This window comes from Homalodisca vitripennis, chromosome 3 (genome assembly GCF_021130785.1).
Source record: "Homalodisca vitripennis isolate AUS2020 chromosome 3, UT_GWSS_2.1, whole genome shotgun sequence".
In the NCBI taxonomy this organism is placed as follows: Eukaryota; Metazoa; Arthropoda; class Insecta; order Hemiptera; family Cicadellidae; genus Homalodisca; species Homalodisca vitripennis.
Genome location: NC_060209.1, coordinates 55,324,477 through 55,349,754, shown reverse-complemented (window position 1 = coordinate 55,349,754; position 25,278 = coordinate 55,324,477). Strand labels below are relative to the sequence as shown.

At 33.5% G+C, this 25,278-nt stretch overlaps 1 protein-coding gene across 12 annotated transcripts in view; it reads left to right on the top strand.

The window, feature by feature from the left end:
- LOC124356897 (protein turtle-like) overlaps positions 1-25,278 on the top strand; it is a 503,250-nt gene that overhangs the window by 399,432 nt on the left and 78,540 nt on the right. For 11 of the 12 annotated variants that reach the window (XM_046808179.1, XM_046808181.1, XM_046808180.1 and 8 more), the window contains one exon: positions 24,859-24,992. In XM_046808179.1, the coding sequence (XP_046664135.1) occupies positions 24,905-24,992 (88 nt within the window). In that variant the 5' untranslated portion in view covers positions 24,859-24,904. Of the gene's footprint in view, positions 1-20,089; positions 20,165-24,858; positions 24,993-25,278 lie in introns of those variants that run through there. The other variant, XM_046808178.1, reaches the window with a different exon arrangement.

Below are 25,278 nucleotides of genomic sequence, written 5' to 3'. Positions count from 1 at the left end.
TAAATAAGTGGATGTAATAATTCAAGAATTATTATAATACAGTTAGTCATAAACTTAATTAATGCTCAAAAAATTCATTGCTTTAAACAATATAGAGACTCACAAAATAAAGTAGAAACTCGCGATCTCAAACGTAATAATCTGTTTCGATTAAAAAGCAGTCTAAAACAACTCTTTTTTTTATTAGTTATAATCTAAAGTAAAAGTAGTAGTTAAAAGTTTTTAGTAAATATCAACCAACTTCCAAATTTACTGTTTAAACAATCAGTGGTACAGGCTGATGATCGAATGTCTTTTAAAACCGATAATCGGAAATGCTTGCTCACGTTTAGTTCATAATGAAAGTACCATTAACAAACCAAACATCTCGAATCACGCTTGACAAGTTAATTTATTATTGTACACACAGAGTTGTTTTTCGTTGACGCCTTTTAGGGCTCTAGTAAAAGTTTAATAGTAAGGATTTTTTATGTATATTTAATTCAATTCAAAAACTTTTATTCACAACCAATACTAATGTAAATTTACAAGTGGGCCATATGCTCACAGGCCTGTGCAGCCATAAATAAGAAATATTTCTCTAATTGATAATAAAGTAATATATTCGTTCCAGTGTGACCATAGGTTTTATCTTCATATAAAACTATAGAAACTATCTTAATATAAAAGTCCCAATATACGATAACATTTTTATTTTTTTACAGCAAAAGCTAAATCCTTTATTAATAATTTAGTACTTTTCTGTAGTTGTGAAACTTTCCAGATATGTCGTTTTATGAAGTATTTATTGAATAATTCTACGATTTAAAATGACATAGATTTCTACTTACATTCGAACGTTACAGAAATTTAACAGTATTTAAGTTTTAGGCCTTCTTGATAGCCGAAATGATTATTGTTCATAGTAAACATTAAAATTGAGTATAAATAAATATGGTCAAAACACTTTAAATATTTCAATATACTTATTGTACATCAAATTCAAATATATTCAAACGTTTAACACTATTCAAACACTTCTGTGGTGGGCGGTGCCTTGCCCACATTACAAATCTTACGCAGAGCGAATTTTCGGACAACTAAAATTGGTTTCGGCACCGCCATAAAAGTTCCTCCCCAGTGAATTATGCCGTATCTTAATACAAGATTCAAATCAATAAATATACAGTGACTTTAAGGCATTCTCTGGTGTAGTATAAGTAATAGTTGTTTTATAATGTTTTATGTAAGACGTACGATCGCCGTCGTAGGTCATTGTTAATCAATAAACCAAAATATTTAACCGTTTCGACGATAGAAGTGTTTTTGCAGTTGCACCCGGCTAAGTCATGTTAATACTTGCATTTCTGTATCATTTCTAGGATTTTATGAGAAAATTAGGTCATTTGACATTTCTGTATTAATAGTCTATTATTATTATTGACCCAGTTCGAATACAGTCATTATGAATTCTGCTCTTGAATATATTAAAATTATTTGACAAACCTACTAAAGATGTATCGTCAATAAAAGTAAATATTTTTGAGTTGAGGTTTAGGAAAATAAGGCCATTAATAAATCTTAAAAAAAGAATTCCTCCATGCGCTACCCAAAAATTTACATCTAGTTTGTTACTAACAACTACATTCATACGAACAACTGGATTTTGCCAATTAGGTCAGATTTAAACCAATTTAATTAATTATTGCGAATACCATTCATTTCCAGTTTTTAAAGAAGTATTCTCAAGTCCACAAGGCCAAAGGCTGTAATAAAGTAAATGTGAAGTTCAATAGTAGGGTTTTTGTCATCAACATTGGTAACTATGTCGGTTATATGTCTCTCCAATGCCCTGTCTGTACTTCTATTTCTAATAAAGCCATATTGGTTTGATGAAATATGTTGATGCTCTGTAAAGTATGTATCAATTTGCTGTTCTTCACATTTATATTAGATATAGGTCTGCAAAGTTTCAAAATTTTACATCCATCGTTTTTATGCGAGGGTACAACAAGTAAAGTTTTTAGTAAATCAGGAAAAGATTCTGTTCTGATATACAAAGTTTTGAATTCATATATAAGATGTACATGTACAGTACTTCCTCAGCCAATTTATTTACCCTTTCCTGTAATAACCATTCTTTATCTTCAATATTGTACTTAATTACTTCGGTCGCTTAAAATTGATTCAGAAAGAATGATAACGTGAAAAAAAGTTTGGTTGAGACTAACAATTTATAAAAATGCTTACTCATACAACGTTGTTTATAAGAAATATATTTAGATTATTTCCCTTATCAAAAGAGTTCATAATTTAAAGACGACGTTATTTTCGAAAGAAAAGGTGTTTTGTTCAACTAGGGGTTCCTAGATTGTCAGCAAAATCGTTCCCTGAACGGGTATCTTCTTTCCGAAGAGAATCTGCGTAGCATTAAAATCGCCTAGTGGACGAAATTTATTATTCAATTGTCTAGTAGCAAATTCTTTAAGATAAGGTAGAGGACTGTGGTTGAACCCATTTTAACCCCAGGCGGCTAACGAAAGAATGCAAGCGATAAGAATACGCTGACGATAAATCCGCATATTATCTGATTTTCCTAACCCTAATTATGACAAAGTTACGTACCCAACATCCGTAAACGTAGTAAGATTTACGACAAAACTACTAACTCGGCAACAGTTAATAGGTATATTTAGAGAATTGTACCTGGCAACAGTTTGAACCACATGCGCCGCAATGCCGTAAACGTACATGTTGTTTGCGACTATTATGTGCATTGTTTGACCACATCATGTGCTGTGTCCGGCAGTTTACTGCTGGTATGTTACTGTACGCGTCAAGAAATTATAGGAAAAGTTTTACCTTCACAATACTTGTCATTGGCGACGATAATAGGCGATTTCCGCTCTCATGAGTCTGGCTGTAACCTTAAGGTTATAAGAGGATAATAAAGTTATTGCCTTCAGCATGGAGAGACCTCCTCGGCTTAGTCGACAGCATTCATTAATGCATCGTAAGTTTGAAAGGAGTGTTACTAGAACAGAGCTATGAGCAGGTCGCCGTTTGTAACTGGTCCTTGTGTCCCAGGTAGACATTGATCAGCCTATCGCTAAACTTGCTGTATAATTATAAACTAAAAGAGAGGTAGTCGGCATATCTGAACAACAGATCTTTCATCCGCACTTGGAATAGGTATTGAATAAGTCAGTGAACGCCGCAATGTTTTAGTCATTTTTATTAATCCGCTTCTCAATAAATGAAAGCCTGGCCATAAAAGCTTCTACCAGGCCTGAACTAGCTTGCTACACAGGTTTCTTGTGTTAGGTATCAGACGTATTCTGTTATGATCCTTTCCAGGAACTGATAACACACGCAAGAGCTTTCAGATAGTAGCTTTCACCTGAGTAGTTTACCATTCGCTTATTGACGGTGAAGAGCCGCCTCCGAACATTGAGATTCCAATGTGTAAATACAAGACATAATACAGACATCAATCTACTCCACTGTAAAAGTTCTGAGGACTTCTGAAGTCGTTCCTGGCAATATTTCGTAATTCCTTAACTTTGCATGTGCCTTCCTTTACGGGTTGGTGGCGTGATTAAACTTGACAAAGACGTGACGCATGACAAAGACCGTGTTGCAAGGACCCGGGTTTGTCATGCTAGAATAACAGAATCTTAGCAGACGAAAGTAAGAACCAAGCACTTGGTTACTACAAGTGAACTTAAGATTATCTAATCTATACCCATTTCACTTTTATAGCTTCGTAAAGGATCGGAGCAGACAGCCAGCTATGCCAAAGTCTTCTGTACAGGTCCTTGCATTCTTGGCTTCATCCTGTATGACGACTCCTTCCAGGAAACTTATTATATAACTCAAAATTAACGGCACTGACTTTCCATTCAATCAAACACATTCTACTATTATTTTCATAAATGTGGGTCAATGTTAAAAATCATTCCAGTTTGTCGTTCAATTGTGAATTTTCCATATGTATTAAATATAATAAAAGTTGTACTCCGTGACACATTGAACAGATTGGAGGAGGGGGGGAAGAGGCGCGAACAGCTGTGGATATAGACACGTTTCGTGGCTAGCGGCCGTTAATAACAGCTGCTGGCTGGTTCTTATCAGCGATAAGAAATGTGGACGTATGCTGGGGGTATTAGCAAACCCAACCTATTCATTAAACTATACGTTATAGTTACTGGTTCCGTAAGCTACTCATTGTGTTTCAACTTATACGTCAATCTTGCACAGCTAATTAATTATCATATGTTTACAACGTACTAGTTTTGGAAGCTAGCTCTAAAAATAGTTTATTTTAAATAGCGTTATTTTACCACTGGTAAGTAAAATTTGGTTAGTAAATTATTTTATTAAGTGTTGGCTTGAAAATAAAATAAACAACGTACATAAAGCCAATAACAAGCTTGACCTATTGATCTTAAATGCGATGTTTATACATTAATTGTAATAAAAAACCCTTTTTAGCAAGTCATAAACGTTAAAATGAATTTCAAAGGTTAGTAAGCACTATTTTAATTACTTTCAATTTGCCCGTTTTTTAAAGTTGCAAAATAAATTGGCAATAAAATTCACTTTACCCTGGAATGAAATTCTATCATCGTGTCGATTTGTACAAATCCGTATTCCCTCCTTTTGATATTTTGTAATTAAAGAAACCATTCTTTCATTTTCAAAAAAGGCACACATCTCATTCACACGTTATAAATAACAGCAAATATATAATACTAATATTCAACATAAATAGGGGTAAGTGATAGCAGAATAATAGTATGATCAACAAAATAGAAATACAAAATATAAGATTACATTATTTAAAACGTTAACAGAATTTAACAATGCTTTATATACAAATTTCACTTGTTTCGTTGTTTTCTTCATTTCCTTGTGTATAGTGGAATTTTTATGACATAAATATCTCCTTTTTTACTATTTAAAAATTCATCAACTTTTGTAGATTTCCAAAATACAATAGTACTTTTTAAATTTCTTGTGAATGGTGTTTGATTTTCTTCATATCTTAATATGTTTTTAAATAGTATAATATATGTGTATATACAACTTTTTTTATTCAAAATATTGTAGTGACAGTCACAATTGTGTTGTTTTAATTACACCATTCTTATCCGGTTGGTTGCTTCATAAAACTAAAATCTTAGGGAATCCGTGTGTTCGGTTACATCTCCTCATATTCCAGTTCCAAGCCCTTTGAAAAGAACAGAATAAGGAACAACCCGTATGTACGGAGTAAAGCTCTGCACAGGATGTCAATAAGACATGATATTGGTTCAGGGAAAATAGGAAACCAATATGATTGAACATGCCAGCGCGCCTGCGGCTGTGGTGGAGGCCACCCGCACTACACCTTGTATCTGGTTTGCCTATCCTCGCCTTGCTGTATGTGGCGTGTCGACTGTCTTCTGTATTTTACATCATTGTCATCTTAGGAAAGTAATTAACAATCTGATTAAGAATCTGATTGAACATTGCACCAATTGAACTGTTTAAGACTGCACATACGGTCATCCCACTGGCTTATCTGCAACGCCTAGAGGATGATGTGGTGACTTACATTGAAAAAGTGTATTCACCTTTTTTCCTTAAATCTGGTCTTCAGCCTCATTTTACACTACCAGTAGTTTAAAAGAACGACAGTTTCATTGACCATCTTGTGTCCATTGTATAGAATCTTTAATTACATAATAAGATTTTGAGAGTTAAGGGCATGCTACAAGCATTTGCTATAGACGTATTACAGAAACAAATTGTAACTTCGAAAGATAACAATCTTGCTATCATAACAACACAAGTTATTTACTGTAAGTCGTTACTTTACTCGTTACAAGGCGGATTTATCATGAGGGGTTCGACGTTTTTTGTTGTTTTATAACTGTTATAGCGAAATTCAATTCGTTCTTGTCTACTGTGGGAGATTACTGTTGGAGTTGGTGAGATTCGTTCCGTAAGTGTCAAAGGGTTTTGCTACCCTAAACAGAAGGGTGTGCCAACCCCTGCCTATTTTGACTAGAGAGGCTGGTTCAAAGCTGGATTTTACTTTTTCCGAGGGGACACGACTTAAGATTAGTAGCCTAAATTTTTCCTCATATATCTCGACAGGATGCGGCCTCTACCCCCAATCTTACCCATCTAGAATATTCTGTCACTCCGGAAGTAGCGCAAAGGCCCTTATAGGACTAGGTGCAATTTATAAGCTTCTTGTCCCAAGAGAGAAAAAAACTTATGGTGAAGTTTCGTGTAAATAATGTTTCATGTTGAGCAAATTATTTCTACGGATACTGAAAATCGTAAAAGTATTTACCATTATAATGAACTTTTATCGGTTCAAATAAAGTAATACCAATCTGTAGTCTTGCATTATTTTCTGATTAGATGTCTCCCCCACATACTGATACTACAGTTCAGACACGTATCTAGTTGGCCAACACTCTCTGTGAGGTTTGAAGGAAAGGAAAGCGATATAATAACTGGACCAGTAATCGCTTGTGCCAGCGCGGGAGGGAGACGAGCGTTGACGAATGGACGGGTGGGTGGGACGTCGGTGGAAATATTCAACTGCTGGAAAATGAGTGATGGAATCTCCGACTCTGATGGGCACCATCGACCTCAATTTGCGCTTCTAGCGGGTTTAAGTTCCTTCTGAGTGTCGTCATCCGCGTCTGTGCAACCAGATAACTCTTCCGTTTCCGTTTTCTTCTTCGATTGGTGCAACATCTGGAATGGAAACTATGTACTTATTATCTTATTGATTTAAACTACTCTTGAACCTTCCAAAGTTAGTGGTGATCATAGACGAATAGTTGGATCCTCATGTTGCCCAAATCAAATATTCATACATAAATGTAACTATGAAGGGCTGTTAAGTGTATGGACGGATTTTAATATACGACATGCATGATTTTACTCTACATTCCGTAATGCGTGATTTTCAGCAATAGAGCAGCTGTAGTATGTGTAATAACTAAATTCGAATACTGTCACGTGAAGTTATAAGAATTTAATAGCATTTGAATATGTAAATGATAATAACAGTATACTAAACATTTAAATTTTGCATCCCTGCCTATAACAAACGCAAAGTATAAATGTATTCGTATTTAACCTACTGTACACAAGATTATTCATGTATGTGCTAGAAAGTTTATAGTTTAAATTATTCTTACCAATGACCTGTCCTTTGCATTTCTGTCACGAATGCTATGCCAACATACATTGCACCGATTATTAGAAATCTTGCCCTATAATACAGAAATACCATATTTTCAATTCGTGTTTAATATTGAAAAAACTAACTTAGAGAGGACTTATATACATTTTCATTGTAGTTTTACTGTTAAAAATTCATTGAACTGTTAGTCATTGTTAAATTTATAAAAACCTGTTGTTTATTTGTTGAGTTGCTGGTTCACTCTTAAATCATACTTTACTTAATTACTTTGTATTGCACTTTTAATCTATCAATCCATCAAGATACAGTTTAGTTACCATTTAAGTTCGTGCAGTATTTATCCACCTTGTTAGCCTCAACGAGTTCTTCAGGCCTGTTGACAAAGGCTTTCAAGTCACTTCATCAATATGCATTGCAAACAGTACCGGTCCCAACACCGTTCCCTGGAGTACTCCTAACGTAATCTCCCCTCGAATCGATATAACGCGCCCGTCTCTGACGTCGGTTTCTCTTTTTGGAAACGAAATTGTACCACAGGGAAGTGTGAATATTACATTTTTGCCGGACCTTGAGGTTGAATGATGAGGGAGAAGTTAGGAGACAGGGTAACGATGTCCCGGTGGGAGATCATTTAATTACGCAGTGACAATGAGCTTCCACTCCCGCTGCAGCTATCAATCTCCTGTGCCGGTGCCCCCGTCTCTGCTCTACATTGCTGTTACTGTTGCTGTTCTACCGGACGAATTTTTGTTAACTTTGGCCAGCAGCTTTAGTTTTACTTAGTAAATTCTTTTGGGAGAACTTTGGGTTCTGTTAACGATTTTTACGACTTGTACTTGTGGATACTTCTAAATTATATTATATCTCAATACATTTAACAACTTAACTACACTTGTAATTTTCATGATATTAATTGATACTACCTGTCACACGCTACTTCCCACGCATTTATCCATTGTTTAATACAAGCGTCACTGACTCTTTGATCTTAGTATCATCGGTATGTAAATGAATTTTGTAGTGAGATATCTCCACTCGGGATCATCAGATATTTGTCTAACTTTAAAATCAAGTTAAGTCCTGAGAATTTGGAAATAGCAGGTACTTCATATTTTCATTTGCCTAGGAAACACGTATGATTTAACATTATTGGCTGTCTAATACTATATCATATTTGTTTATGTTATGAAATCGCTTTTTCTAAAATTAAAATCTAATGAAAAGGAACACCGAGATTTTAGGGGACTGTTTTTTCTAGACGAGCACTGTGAGCTAACATGACAACGGTATATACACTTGGTTTTGTAGTTTCTGGTATTTCAGTTGTTTCTGTTTAAACTTGATGGCGGAACAAATTCCAATACTGTGCGTAGTTGTTTTCAACCTGACTCGTGTTCCTCACGTAGCTTAAGAGCTAGGAGCTCTGAACCAGAGAGGGCAAGTTCTTAGTGCGTACGTGAATGCCAATGTACATTTCCATAACACTTATAAAGTGGTATCTTAGATAATGGGCCTCACTACTTATAATATACTAGAAGATTTATCTGTAACTATTATATTAAGGTTTGCTTACAAGGTTCTCCAGAGCTTGAATTATAAATTAGCAAGTATTGGTTTGAATACCAGCCGATATTTTATTGAACTATTTTTTTAGTGACAATACTGTCTATTTCATATTAAGAATGTACGTTCCATTATTATAATGGGAAGAATTATTGGTTTTTGCATTAAATATTATCCTTCAAAGAATTTTTTAATGCAAGAAATATCAATTTAATGTTTTATTTTGTTGAAAGTTGGGAATATAATGTTATGTTTAGAATTAAAACATACATAAATACATATTTAACTATTCAAAAATAGTGTTTTATCGAAATAAGTTTCATATTTAGAGTACCGAGAAGACCAGACAAAGTCGATAACTTGTTCCTCAATCATGAATATTTTTATCGTCGCTCCTTTATTTGCTCCGCCAAGCCTCTGTTAAACCAACCAAGCCTACTGATTATATTGGCTTCTCAGCTCAATTGGGGAAGATTCTCCTTAGAGCAAGGAATTTAATATCTCTCTGTATATTTGTTATATGGTGATCGTGGTATTACATTTTTTTTTAATTTCTCTTACTTTCCCACCGACTTTGTTTAATTTTTTTATTAATAGTAAGGCCATTGTTTATGAAAATTAATACATTTAGAATCTTATATGTATTGTGATACTAGTACTTAACCCCACCATGTAGTGTTCAACACTATTGCATCAGTTTTATTATTACGGCAAGTTTTGTAATAAATTTTAGTGGTAAAATGTTGCTATCGTTCAAAAAAATCAGTAACACTACGTTTCGAGATCTGCTGCAATCTTATCTCTTCTTCAGGTAAATAACTAGCCTAAAACATAATTAAAATTTATGTTAAAATAAAAAAAAACATTGTAGAGTGTTGTGACACGCTTAAGTCACGAATAACAACCACCATGTTGTGTGTCAACTTCACTAACTCTTTTACATGCGTTTAAAAATGTCCGGAAATCCTGTTTCCTTCACAATCCTTCCATCGTCTAAAAACAAAATTTAAACAAAGAACTGTATAATTTTGTTTTATTGCTGTGTCGGAATATATATATATATATATATATATATATATATATATATATATATATAATATATATATATCACGCTTAATTCACATCATCTGCTTTTCACAAATATTTATGTCCATAAAAACACCCCTTATTGTACTACAATTGTGAGGATGTTTACTTTATTAATCAATAAAAATATCGGTTTTTTACATTAATAATATCAGTAAGACTTTTTGATTCCATTTTAAGTAACATGGGAGACAACATTCATACACTTACTACATTCCTTAGTTTTTGAAACCCATTTGATTGTATGTATCATCAAGTTCTGGTAAATCAATCGACTTCTATTCAAAAAGAAGTGTCATATATGTGGGTTTACTTTTTTCTCGGCAATTAAAAATGTATTTTTCGAAATTTACCGTCCATCAGTGATAAAATAAATCAGTAACATTACTTTTCGAGATCTACGATCTGGCCTCTTTCTCAGATAGACTTCTCCCCTTTCTCCGTCCCTTTGTTCGTCAAGAATTGGCATCATTGTTGGTCCGAAGATCAAAATGTAAATTAGGCCTTACTAACACAATACATTGAGAAATCTCATTTCTTTAAAAGAACATTTTTTAAGCCTTTTTACAGTTAAACTAGCCGACCAAACAGTCACTCAATTGTCAGTTGAAATCTGGTCACTGTTTGCAGATTCTGAAAAACTAAAAATGAAACCTAAAGAATCAAGGAAATTGAAATCTTTAACTGACAAATGCAGAGTCATAGTATGTTTTTTGAAAAATTCACCTAGAAGAAATCAATTATAAAGGCTCATCCCATTCACGACTTTGTTGTTCATTTGTGAAGGTCATTGCGTGCAAACCTATTGCGATCTGTATTCTTTGATTCAGCTTTATATTATTTGTATGTTTATCACCTACATGTATCTTAGAGGTACTGGGTAAGGAGCTTACACACAACATGATAGTTGTGATTCCTGACTTATGCTTGTTACCACGCTTTAGTATGACTTGTTTGTCTTTACCTATATGGTAGTACTGTGTTAGGTTAATATCCACCTGATGAAGATATCAGATTGCAGATCTCGAAACGTAGTGTAACTGATTTCTTGTATCACTGAACAAATGCAAAGTCTTAAACATCGTATTACCTTCACAATTTTGTCATCGCCAAAACTGTAAACAAGAATAGAAATTTGATAGTTGAAATATCAAATTATAGTCTATATGAAATTACTTTAGGGATCCACTAATATAATTTCTGAATCATTTTTTTTTATCTCATGTCAATTTTACACGTTCTCACTATGGGTCAGAAATATTACAACAAAAACATTTTCTACTTTCTTTCAACAAAATATTATTTCAAATAATTTATTTTAAAGACCCCCAAAGCATATTCTCAGTTAGTAAAACAAAGTGGCTGTGTCAGTGTTTGACATATTTACATTTTTAATTTGTACATTTTCACTTGCTTACTACTCTTGGTAGTATGACGAAAATTCTCCTCCATCACTTGTTTCAAAAGTTCTGTTCGCATAGTTGGTAGAAAATAAGAGCTTGCCTTCTGATTCACGAAACATGATTATGTACCTTAATTATCTTAATTTGACGACTTATTAAATATATTTTATAACACACCCACATAAATAAAATTAAAATCAAAATAGTATTCATTCCGCCTAGGATGTTTTCTAATCATCGGTTAAGGGTGTTGAACAGAGATTGCTGTTTCCAACAAACCATGCTAACCCACGCTTAGAGCTCACGTTTGAGACTCTTCTGATGTTGGCGATTGCAGTCATTTGATGAAACATTTATTTAATACTCAGAATTATCACACACTATTACTGAAACTGTTGGTAATGAACTGGTTCGATTTCGTGCTGGTCTATAGTGTCAGATCTATTGTTGATGTTGGAAGTCAAAAATCTAATGCTTATGTAAAAGGTGTTTATATTAAAAAGATACAAAGTTTTTGAAATGTATATCTTGTGTTTGCATCTTTTAAACTCGCTGAGTAATAAAGTTGACCTATATTTCAGATATATTTTAGGTCTTAGTATCTATCTGTTCGCTTTTCATTAATCTTTTAGTGCAATCTTATATTTCCAATTGTTTTATACTGGGTTAAGAAATATTTAATTTGATACCAAAACTAGTTACGATTCCCAATTTGTATATGTACTGGTATTTTTCTATACCTAGATAGCTGAACTGGTCGGTAAAAGACTACGTGGACTTACTATAAAGTCAATCTTGGTGGCCAGTTATATTGTTTTTAAATACTGAGTTCAATACACAATTCGGAAACTTGTGTATCGTTTTCGTCAAAAATAAAGCCTTAATCTATGGCCACTTTGTGGAAAGAAAACTTGTAAGCAAGTTAGCTGAGCTTTTACAAGGGAGAATAAGTTAGGTAATGTTGGCCGCAGAGGATTAAAAACTCTCTTAGGGTAGATTTAATTAAACCTTCCCTGGGGCTGCTTCTGTGCCCTAAACACATTTACCCCCTCTCCTCCCAACCACCCCCCCCCATCGCTGTGTCCCCTTGAGGCATTGTTTCATCATTTTCCGCTGGCTGTTGACGTTTTTCATATCATCCCTTTTGCGTCATCTATTATCGTTTTTCTTTAGTTTCCCTTCATTAGCGTTGTCTTTTTGTTTGGATACGTTCGTTAAGGTTCTCTTTCTTTCTTGCGTTTGTATTGTTACTGAACCTTTACATTGTTTTTCGTCGGAGATTTCGTCAAAGCCCCTGATGGCTGTTTCAAGCAAATCATTCTACTACAATACGATAATCGTAGCATTTGTTACACATCAGGTATTGATCTGGATCTTAGTCCTTAACGATGGCTCAAATTTATTCAGTGACACAGAGCATTACTGTTAGAAGTAATGTACGCATATGGAGCGAACGACTTGCTATTACAATAATTGTAAAAACAATTATTGTACTTATTTCCTCCATGGTTGTTTGTTAGACCATTTGGCTGCAATGAACCATATAGGCGTTTCTTTACCAATAATAATACAAGTTGTTGATTTTTAGTTTTCCCAGAGTTTAGTTGACAGTCTCCAATTAATATTATAGTCGGCAGATTATATTATGAGGCTGCCTTCCTCCTACATGTCGCAAAATGTGTCACCTCATGTAAAGATTAAAAGTCGCTGATATTTATCGATTTCATGAATAAATATATTTCAAATTCTTATAAATCATAACAATGAAAAAGCTATAAATAGCACAACGTTTCGAGGATTGATATCTATCCTCTTTATCAGGTGAGGAGACAATAAGTACATAAAAGTTACATATTATGTTCTTTCACTCTCATTCTTTTCTTTCTTTGTTTAGTGCCAGTCCATTGTTGTACGTTCGTACGTCTATGTACTTTGCCTTTAAAACTACTCAATTCAAATGAAAGTGTAATAAGTGCTATAACGTTAAATGAAAGAATAGTAAATGTGTGTACTAAGGTACTGGAGGGTCCCTTTAGCATCGTAGCTCGTTATATTCACAGTACGGGAATGAATGAAAGTAGAACCGGGACTCAACGAGCCATTACACCCGTCATTACAGTTCAATGAAATAAACGAGCGCAGCGAGCCTCTGACCATTGCAAATGGAATTACAAAACAAAATCGTAAACAAATTGCGGTTTTTCGTTGCTGAGGAAAACTTAAGGCGGTGAGTACGTTTGCACTTTCAAGGAAATAGGATTATATAGTGAACAAGGATCGGAAAGAAAGCGCATGCACTGCATTGTATCAGGTTTATATATTTTGTACTTTCCAAAAAGGATACAAACTAGGACAGCGATTCAGCGGCCTTCAAAGAAGACAGCTAGATAGTTTGAATTTTTGTGCTTCTGTCACTCCGTTGCTACAATATACGAGTAGGTTAAAATTTTTCTTAAATAATGAAAACTTTTAGCCTCAAATATGCCTATTCTCGTTTCAAAATTATCGGAGTGCCATCATATTACATCATACATGCTCTCACGGAAAAATCTACGGATTCCTAAGGATTCTTCACCACTGGCCTTTAATAGTTCATGTGCTACTGACATCTTTTGAGTTATTCAATGAAATAGCATGCAGAAATCAAAATAAATTCTTGATGTTCTATTTGTGGTTATACGATTTGTTTCACTCAACACACATTGATAATATTTATGTTACCCCTGTGTTTATCTTTGAGGGTTCCCATTATTTCTTTAACACTACCTATGTTAATAATAATAATTAAGCAATTGTTTATTTAAATAATTTCGAATTATGATATAAAAAGATGCACAGTAATAAAACATCAACATTGACAAGAGAAGACGCAATAAAATCGCATTTATAACTCGGAGGATGTAATTATTGTATTATTTGTCAAAGTTACTTTATAGAAAGTGCAAAAATCATGAAATATTACAGCTATATCATATTGTTCTATGGGTGGTTCATCATATAATATTACACTAATAACAGGCTTTCGATAGTTATAAAATCGATGTTATATTTTCACTCGTTGATAGCACAACAGTAGCAGGCTGCTGGGCAAGTCAAACAGGAAATTACAAAAAGGCTCAGAGTGTAGCCAAGGGGCCGCTATATCCGTTTGTTCAACCAATTCTTTCAGCGTACGTCATATAACTGGAAAAATTACTGACGTCATTGTAGCTCTTGTCGGGTAGTTTTCATTGCTGGAGTTTTCAACCATATCTTCACTGTTACAACTATGTACATCTTTACAATATAAAATACGTATACCCTAATTTTTTAAGAGCAAAAAAGTTTTACCTGGATCTTCCAACTGTTATATTTCTAACGTATTATTAAATTAACTTAGTTCATTCTTTATAAACAAAATTTAGAGACCAATCTACATGTGGCATTTTTAATCTGCATGCCGGTTCCTAACTGGTCAAACAAAGTGTTTGTAAAGACGACAATACCAGTTTCATTTCAATATGGCAATTTACATTTTCAAAAGTTCAATAATTTCAATAATTCGTCAACACATTTATTGTTGTGGAAATACAACAGTTTAACGTACGCTTGCAGCTAGCTGCAGTTACATTGTTACTAGGATAGAAATATAATATAAACTATTTCTGTTCTTGTTTCAACTATGTGATTTTCGAATTACTTGTTTAACATACGTGTAGATTAATCATAGAAATTTGATCGAAGAAACGTAAGAAATCACAAGATTAATGATCATAAAGTCTAAATTATAAAAAAATGGAGTGCCAATAGCTTAGCATATCATTTTAACACAGATAACTTTAAGTTTAATGTATTGAAGCAGGCGAGAAGATGTCTTTCGAAGTTTGTAATGTTCATATAAATTTTAAAAGCTTTTTCCAGGTAATATTTTTTTAATTAATGAAACAAATATATGAATCATAAAAATAATATAAAGTCATAAGGTATAAATATAAAATATGATCATATAATTGTAAAGTTGTCCTATGGATACTTGGTCCATTAAATTGAAGTAGACTAAAAACAACTTACGTAATTTTCTAAAATATCTACAGTAAATTTTCTGGTCGACCTTTTTTTATTTCACAAATGAACTTTTTTACGTCATGAATTATAAGTTTATACATGTGTATTGCAATAATATGTTTTTAACCAAATTTGTTGTATTTTAAAGCGATGTTTTTTTATTTCAACGAATCACTATTTTATAGCTGTACAAAATGTTAAAGTTTATTTCAGCTCTGGATGTATCATATTGTTTATGAAAAAATCTCACATTTTTGTTCCGGCGATCTATTCTATAAGTAAACAAGCTCAACCTGACATTCCAAAACTAGCGGTATCACGTAGCTACGACTATATAGTACAGTTTACAGTCTTGCCCATTCCAAGTCCTTTATTCTAAGTGCCGTTGGTTACTTATTAACCAATCATGAAATCTTCTTTTCAGGTTCCTCTACGTTTTCCAATGACATTATGAATAATATCGTTTTTGTATTCCGTTTAATGAGGAATACTAGTTAAATATTCACCAGGAAAGTTGTAATATTTATTGATACTGATCACCAGGTCATCTAAATAAAAATACTCAGCTTTCGCATGTCTGTGGGAGATAAATAGAAACCTGTAAGTTTGACATGATATGCTGTTGTAAGTTCCCAAAGTAGGCTTCTGAGCACCAAAAATGGTTCCAGTGTTGTCTTACTAAGAAAGAAAAAATACGTAAAATGTCGTTTTAGAAAACCATATTTTACTAATCTTACTCTTTAGATTGTTTGAGTAGTATGCAAAAGATTAACTAAAACAATGTACTTTTGATCATTTTTTTTTAATTCGACTCATTGCTTGGTCTTTAATCGCTCAAGAGCACATAGTTTCTGCCAAAAGAACTGGAGCCAAAGTAACATCAAATGTAACAACTTATCGTCGGTACTTGGTCCATAATAGTTTTCTGTAAGCTTATATTAAGGAAAAACAATCTGATAAAGCACTATATTTGCATCTTTGAACTAACTACTCCATAAAATTGGAAAACTGTTAAAGATGTACTGAACAGTTTATTAATCAACCACTTATCCAAATTGCGACTCTGTCTTCAAGATCACCTCCCTCAAGATTAAATTAACTTAATATAATTGATAGTCCATCAATGCAGATACGAACTGTACAAAAAGAAATAAAATTAATTTTGTTTAGTTGACAGCCAAAGTTAGGCCACGTGGCTGTCAACGTGGCTTAATCTGGATCGCAATACAAATTAAATAAACTAACACTATGCGATAAACTAAAAGTATCTTTAACATCTTTAAACAACTAAAAAAACTACTCATAACTAAACTAATTTAAGAAAGGTGGCTGGAGGAAACAGAACAGCTTATTGTGTTTTTTTAATTTAATTTAATAGTAATCTTTATTCTGTATTATTTGTGTAAAAATATCAATCGTTATCTTATTTCTGATAAACATAGCAATTTTTATTAACATATATTTTTAAAGTTTACTTCCTTCTTTTTTCAATCTCATAGTTTATTATTTGATTTCAATATAAATATGTTTATAAAAACTATCTGAGTTAATGAATAAACAATCAAATCTATAAACATCAAGTAAAATTAATTTTACTCATCGCAATCTATGATGAAACATTTATTCTGGCGTGTACTGTTCGAGTTTTATATTGGCCCGTGCGAATTCCGCAGCAGAAAATAATGTGTATATTAAGTGAGCCGTCAAATGGTTTGTAAACCTTTGGCCTAGAGTATCGAAATTAGAGTAATTTGTGCAGCTTGTCTATCATACAGTTATGAATTTTTATTACCAAGATTGAAGCATATAAGCTAAGTATATTTATTACAATGTTACAAACAAATGCTATCAATAAGTAAAGGTGTTTCTGCGAACAGTAATGTCTTTCCAGTAACAGTGCACAGTGAAGTCTAGTGCCTGGCGAGATTAAGTCGCAGGAAGAAGGAATTATCAAAGAAGTACAGTGCCAGGACCAGACTTCACCCCTCCTCCTCCTCCGCCTCCTCCTCCTAAGACTACCCTGCAAGGAGTCGATACCTTGACCCGCGGATCAATGACCAGACACGCCACACGCTCGTTACTTACAAACTCTGGAGTGGAATTTTAAAACTGTTCACGAATTCATTAAACAGTGGCAGCAGTGGCATGCCAGAGCACTTGACCGCTCCTGGTCCATGTCAAGGTCGACTGTGAACTTTCACTCTATGTCAGACATTTTAGGACACTTTCAACTGAAAATGTAGTAATGGTGGAAAAGTCGATGCTTAAGAGATATATTTATAGGTAGGATACCTGCTTTGGAAAATCATAATTACTTCATAATTGAAAAAGTCATTATCGATACATTTTATTTTGGTATTTAAAATCCTAGAAGTTTTCATAGTTTTTTGAACAAACTACGCTAACCTAGTCATTGAATCAGTGCATTAATAAAAGATTTGGTGTTGTCCAAATGAATGAAAAACTACGTCAAAACAATAAATACAGATAAAACTATGCCTATTTATCGTTCAATGCAGTGAGAAGCAGGCGACGCGTTGCCCCCTAGCTGACTGGAAGCTGGGTAATGTGGGGTAATCTAAGGCTAATGGTACCAACATCTACCCCCTCCCCCGCGTAGCCTTTTACCCCCATCCACCCTCCCATCATGATAATGGATAACACTCGGTTTTGAAAGCTCCACCGTCCTTGCTCTTTTCAGATTGAAATCACCTTTCACAACTCCGAAATAATAGTCACTGACTTTTTAGTATACCACACATGTGATTATTTTAGTTGTTTGAACATGTTTTGTTTCAGTTTTTTTTTAAATAATTTAATTATCTTTTTATATTAGTAATATGGTACAGACGTTAGTGGTCAATCAATTTAATTTGCGTACATCCTTAATAGAGCCCGCCTATAGTAAAATGACCTTAAGTTTTCTCTATAACGACAATGTCAAACCTCATGCACATTTACACTCTTATTTGTAATCGTAGCGTTATCGAGGCTGACAAGTTTTCATTTACAATTAAACTGTTTTCGCTTTCTTTAACATTTTTTAGTCGGCTTTATTGAGACTAAGTTCAAAGAAGAATCTGAGAGTTCAGAAAAAAAGGAGCATTTCTGGGGACAAAATGTAGTCGTCAGTTCCTTTAGTATGAGACTTCTTTATCTCGTAAGTGATGCGCCGCAAAAGCTTGTTATCATAGCTCGCCAGAATCCAATACGATCTGGATTCTTCTCCCTTCCTAACAACTTTTCCATTTTGCCAGTAACTAACATTCCCCGTCCAAAAAAAACCTTCATCTCCTTTCTTGTAAGTTTATCCTTTCTTAAGAATATGGCCATTTTACTACTCCTTTGTTATTTCTTGCATTATTTTTAAGAGTTCTCTTGCTTTGCCTTGAACCTCAGACTGAAGGTTCTTCATTGAAACTGGATGTTCAGTTCTCATGATTCTAATATTTAGTATTTGTGAAGGTGAACAGTGTTGCCCTATACAGGTGTGTTGTCATCTGATCCTTCTTCAACACATATTGTTGCATATACCCACAGCTTTCTCAGCTATGCCATTCTTTTTGAGATAAGGAGGTGTTAAAATTGTAATCCCCTTCGACTGGAAACCCATACTCCAGTCTTGTAATGAGAAAGAGTTAATATCAGCAATTACGAATAGAGGATATCCAAATCTCTAAAATACTTCTATTACACTTAATGCTGATTTATTCCTGTGATGGTTTAGTTCAACCCGATGAGAAAAATAGTCTGCAATAATAAGTTATTCTTATATCTAAACTCATGAAAATCCCAATCCATTTTCTCAAATCTGGATGAAGTACGGTACACTTTTTGAGATAACAGGGGTTCATTTACATAATTCCTACTCATTTGAAATGGCTTCTCTTTAGACTTTTCGAAACAATGATTTCTGCAACTTCTGTGGCAAAATCAGCCACTTCTAAGAATAACAGCTTCGCATTATATATTTTCTTTAATCTGAAAGTGTAATACATCTGCAGGTGGAGCCTTTTTCTTTTGCCATCCAATACGACACTCACTTAGAAGTGAATCTGTTGTATCAGTAACTAGTCTTAGTCTATTATTCTTAATCTGGTCTGATGATAAGGACACAGGTGTTGTCATACAGTATAAATCATTTATGTCCTCCTCCGTAAACTAATGATTATAGTCTCGGCTCTCTCTAACCGAGAGATCATGGGTTCAAATCCGGGGGAGTCCAATCATATAATAATATATTATATAATAAAAACTAGTGCACTTCGAAGCCCGGCATAGCTGACGCTGAGGCTTAAAAGAGATAAGACAAATTGTATGAAACATGTTCAAATTGTATGAAAATTCAATATTTTAAGTTTAATTGATGAAAATAACATCAGGAGCGAATATTTTCTACGCATCACAGAACGGAACTAGAACAAAATTATTTCTGTCGCATAACCCCCTCACAGATGCAAAGAGTCTTCTCTTTGGTAATGGGTACTTATTTGCGGCAAAATCAAAGATTATATGCTAAGCCTAAGCTAAAATATCTGTTAGCTCTGCGCTATTAAATCAAACACATCTTCACACTAAATTGTAATAAACTAAATAACAACTTGTTGTAACTTTGAATATCTGATGAGGTAGTTGATCTATCATTGGATACTTATGGTATACTGAGTTGCACGTAAGTATGTTTTGTCTTTATTGGGATAAATTTTCACGGAAATTATTTTTTGAAATAAAACGTTATTTGGTCACACTGCGTGTAATTCATTTTGTTTGTTTAGTCTCAACCCTAACCCTAGTAGTCCAGTTTGAAAACAGTTGACAACTATACATAGGGAGTTTATTGTTGTCTAAACGATATTATTGTGGTTTTTACATGAAAGTAAGAAATAATTGTTTATGTCAGTAATTGTTATCAATTAATGTAGCCTAATCTAATTAGGTTTATTTTATTTATTTTCTTGTGTAGCCCATTACGTTTTAATGAACTCAAACATTTTCCCCTATAAAAAAAAAACATCTTCCCTATAAAAGTTCCTTAAATGATTGATCTGAGAATGCCGACTATTTTAGATACGTCTTAGATTTTACTAAACAAACATTTGCATTATTTATAAAGACATAGGCCTATCCATGTAATTTTGATAGTTACTATTAACTATTTTGATAAGTTAGATTATTCTTCTGCTTATGTCATTACAACTGTCTTGAAGTGACATGCTTTTAAAATAATCCTAATCTTTAGGAAGCTTTAAATTTATTGAAATAGTTTAATAAGATTGCTATGGGTTAGAGTACGATAAGTGGACCAGGGTTTTTATGTTGATGTTGAAAAACAGTATTATTTAATTACAAATTTAGATATAACCAATCGATAACGATTTTTTAACAATAACCAACTTGTATCTACTATAAACACTTTTTCATATAATAAACTTATTATCTTATATAAATAATAACAGACAGTTGAAAGCTTGTGGAGAACCATTAAACAAAGTTTAAAAAGTGGTATATCAGCCAACCTGCTTGCAAATCATCTCTTTGAATGTTTGTACAAAAGAGAAATACGGTTTTCTAGAGAAGATTCTTTGAAAGCGATTAATTAATGCTATCCAGGAGGAAACATATAAATAATTATACATATTTTCTGTTATAAATGTCATGTTGTTATCATTTCCTTATTATTTATAAGTTTTTTCATTTCTAATTGTTTGTTTGATCATTATATCTCATTTATTATTTATGAGATTGTCACTATGTATATTATATTAATTATTTTAATTTCAAATATTATTATATTATAATGACTATATATATATGGTGATATGTTAAGTATCGATGATTATACTAATCAATATAAAATCTGGGTCTGATTATCCTACTCTACCCTGTTACTGGACTGAAATAATACTAATACCTAATAACATTATTGAATGTTGAAAATAATATTTTGTAGGCCTATTAGTTGACCCCCAAACTCTGGAGGTTAACCTGTTTTTATGACCCAAATTTTTGAAAATTTGCAATTGTATGCCCAATAATAAAATATACAACATATCTTTTTGTTTACTCTCTCCACTAACTCTAACCCTTTTTGGAGTGGTACCATGACCTCCTTTTTTAAAGTTGTAAAATTTTGACCTAATTTTTATAAAACATGTTCCAATTTATATTTTCTGGAAAATCAAATAAAAACCTAAATAACATGACATGGGAGTACGTACTTAGTTACTAATCCTAGTTACACAAAAACAAAAATGTTGAAATATGTAAACACGGAAGAGGTAATTAAAAGTCCATGTTAAACTACATTGAAACAAATTTGTTCTACAATACGTTTGTTATGTGTATTCTTTTTAAACACTAAAAATGTTTCATCCTCCCAACTGAACTTTGGTGGGAGGGGTAGGGTCAGAAAACCCTGCCAAACTATATCACTAAATTATATATTTTTAATAAAGTTAATATTTGTAAAGAGATGTCTTGTGTTTATTTGAACATTTTTTAATGTTTCATATCAGTCTAAAGTTAATCTTATTGAAGTCTTTACCTGAAATAAATGTACAACAAAGTAAGTAACAAAATAGATTTAAGTTTTTTCTTGTTGAAAAGGATATTGAGGAACTACATTACAAGAAGATTCAATGGAGATCCCTTAACATACTTACAAATTTGTCAAAAACCTATCTAGCCTACCTAAAAATGAGTGGTAACGGTATCCCCTGAAAAGACGCTTGGCCATAGTCAACTTGAACTTTTAATGACCTCTTCAATGCTTAGTGCTTACTTATTTAAACATTTTGATGCAGAAACATTATTGAGTGTGAAAAAATAAGTTTATGTTTAAAATTAAACAAAGTAATAAAAAGGTATTGGAAGAATCTTAGTCATAGATGAATAATTATTTTTAGATACTGCGTTTAGGCAGCCTAAATTGAATACAGTACATATAATCAACTTTTAGTTATAGATTTAAAGGCTAAAATGGTTGTCTGGAAGACACCTTGAGAACTTGGTGGAAGTAGAAGTGGGTATCGACAAGCCTCACTGACACAAGTCAATAGTGGCTCCCTACATTGTTAATACCCTTGAATATTGAATGTCTCCCTACCACGCACCTACAGAACCCCAGTCAACATTTACCAACAGTCAAGCAGTTACATGTAGGCAAGTTCTATATAGCCACTGACACAAGTCAGTAGTGACTCCCTAAATTGTTAATACCCTTGAATATTGAATGTCTCCCTACCACGCACCTACAGAACCCCAGTCAACATTTACCAACAGTCAAGCAGTTACATGTAGGCAAGTTCTATATAGCCACTGACACAAGTCAGTAGTGACTCCCTAAATTGTTAATACCCTTGAATATTGAACGTCTCCCTACCACGCATCTACAGAACTCTATCAACATTTACCAACAGTCAAGCAGTTACATGTAGGCAAGTTCTATATAGCCACTGACACAAGTCAGTAGTGACTCCCTAAATTGTTAATACCCTTGAATATTGAACGTCTCCCTACCATGTAGCTACAGAACTCTATCAACATTTACCAACAGTCAAGCAGTTACATGTAGGCAAGTTATATATAGCCACTGACACAAGTCAGTAGTGACTCCCTAAATTGTTAATACCCTTGAATATTGATGTCTCCCTACCATGTAGCTACAGAACTCTATCAACATTTACTAACAGTCAAGCAGTTACATGTAGGCAAGTTATATATAGCCACTGACTCAAGTCAGTAGTGACTCCCTACATTGTTAATACCCTTGAATATTGAATGTCTCCCTACCACGCATCTACAGAACCCCAGTCAACATTTACTGATAAGCATTTACATGTAGTCCAAGTTCTATATAGCCACTGACACAAGTCAATAGAAGCTCCCTACATTGTTAATACTATTGAATATTGAATGTCTCCCTCCACGCACCTACAGAACCCCATTCAACATTTACTGACATTTGAAGGTTATTTTTGACGATGGAAGGATTGTGAAGGAAACAGGATTTTTTCGGACATTTGCCATCGTTAAGTGAAACAAGAAAACAGTAACACTACGTTTCGAGATCTGCAATCTGATCTCTTCTTCAGGTAAAGAACTAAGCTAATACATAATTACAAACTAGGTTAAAATAAACAAATCTTACTAAAGCGTTGTGGCACGCCTAAGTCAGGAAACACAACCTACATGTTGTATGTCAACTTCACTAACACTAAAGACATGCACTTAATACAAAACTATACAAAACACTAATCATTAAAACTAAACTACGGAATACAGGTCACAATACGTCTTCACTCGTCTACTAACCATCTACGACTCGAAGTCGTAGATGGTTAGTAGACGAGTGAAGACGTATTGTGACCTGTATTCCGTAGTTTAGTTTTAATGATTAGTGTTTTGTATAGTTTTGTATTAAGTGCATGTCTTTAGTGTTAGTGAAGTTGACATACAACATGTAGGTTGTGTTTCCTGACTTAGGCGTGCCACAACGCTTTAGTAAGATTTGTTTATTTTAACCTAGTTTGTAATTATGTATTAGCTTAGTTCTTTACCTGAAGAAGAGATCAGATTGCAGATCTCGAAACGTTGTGTTACTGTTTTCTTGTTTCACTTAACGATGGCAAATGTCCGAAAAAATCCTGTTTCCTTCATTTACTGACAAGTAGTAACATGTAGAGTAAGTTCTATATAGCCACTGACACAAGTCAGTAGTGACTCTACATTGTTAATACCTTTGAATATTGAATGTCTCCCTCCACACACCTACAGAACCCCATTCAACATTTACTGACAAGTAGTAACATGTAGAGTAAGTTCTATATAGCCACTAGTAATTCACATGGAAGATGTATTGTAAGTTACTGTATCCCAAGTTTTCAAGTTTTAGATATAAATTCAAGTCAGTAAAATAAATTCTATCACAAGTTGTGAATTTATACTACATAATGATTTGCTACAAAACATATAGATGATATAATTCAATTTACCATACATTTTCTCATTTAAAAATGTATTTTATGGTATAAGTTAAATTATTAAATGGTGAATTTAATAATTTGTGTATTAGATTCAATTATCATCAATAACTAAAATATTTAATAATTCGGGATGTATCCCAGTTACAAATCTGGCATATTTTAACATTTTTAAGTTAAAATTCTGTGAAATCTGCACATACTGTGAATGTTCTAACTACCTACTGGCATTTCTGGTAATAGGCATTTACATTATAATAAGGTAATGTTATGACTTAACTGTTTGTTTTTCAACTTTAATTAGTAGAAGCATTTGCATTAACCGTCTGTACACTAAGGAACTAGAAGGATGGGCATGAATATAATGGTAATGTTCATGCTGCAAATCTCAAAAATACCACGTCATGTTCAGGTGTTCAGGTAACGATTTCGAGGGCGATGTAGCAGGGACTACGGAACCAGAGGGCTGGGTATGTGGCCACAACACCATAAGGCCGTCTGTACACTGATGGTCTATAAAGCCTCGTAAATATACTTTTAATGGAGTTTAACCTAGAAATCCACGTGTTAATGTGTGGTATGTGTTCAGGTGACGATGTCGAGGGCGATGTAGCAGGGACTATGGAACCAGAGGGATGGGCATGCGGCCACAGCACCATAAGGCCGTCTGTACACTGACCGTCTCCAGCCTTGTACCTGTACTCCTTGCAGTGTTAATCCCAGGTACATAGTTTTTCTATACTACTAAAAAGCATCTAAACTTTACTACAAATTACACTTGTTATGTAATAACATATTATTTTTGTTACGTGTGTACTTGATTTGTTAAGGACATATCAATAGACTCTAAGGAAATACTGATATTTTCTTGATCAGAGCAGGAAGGCAAATCTAACTGTTGCAATAGACATATAATTGATATGAACCAGAAGTCCGCCTACACGTTCAAAACTTAAAATAAGAGCCAGTCATGATTTTGCTTAACCTTTGATCCTCCTAACTGTAATCA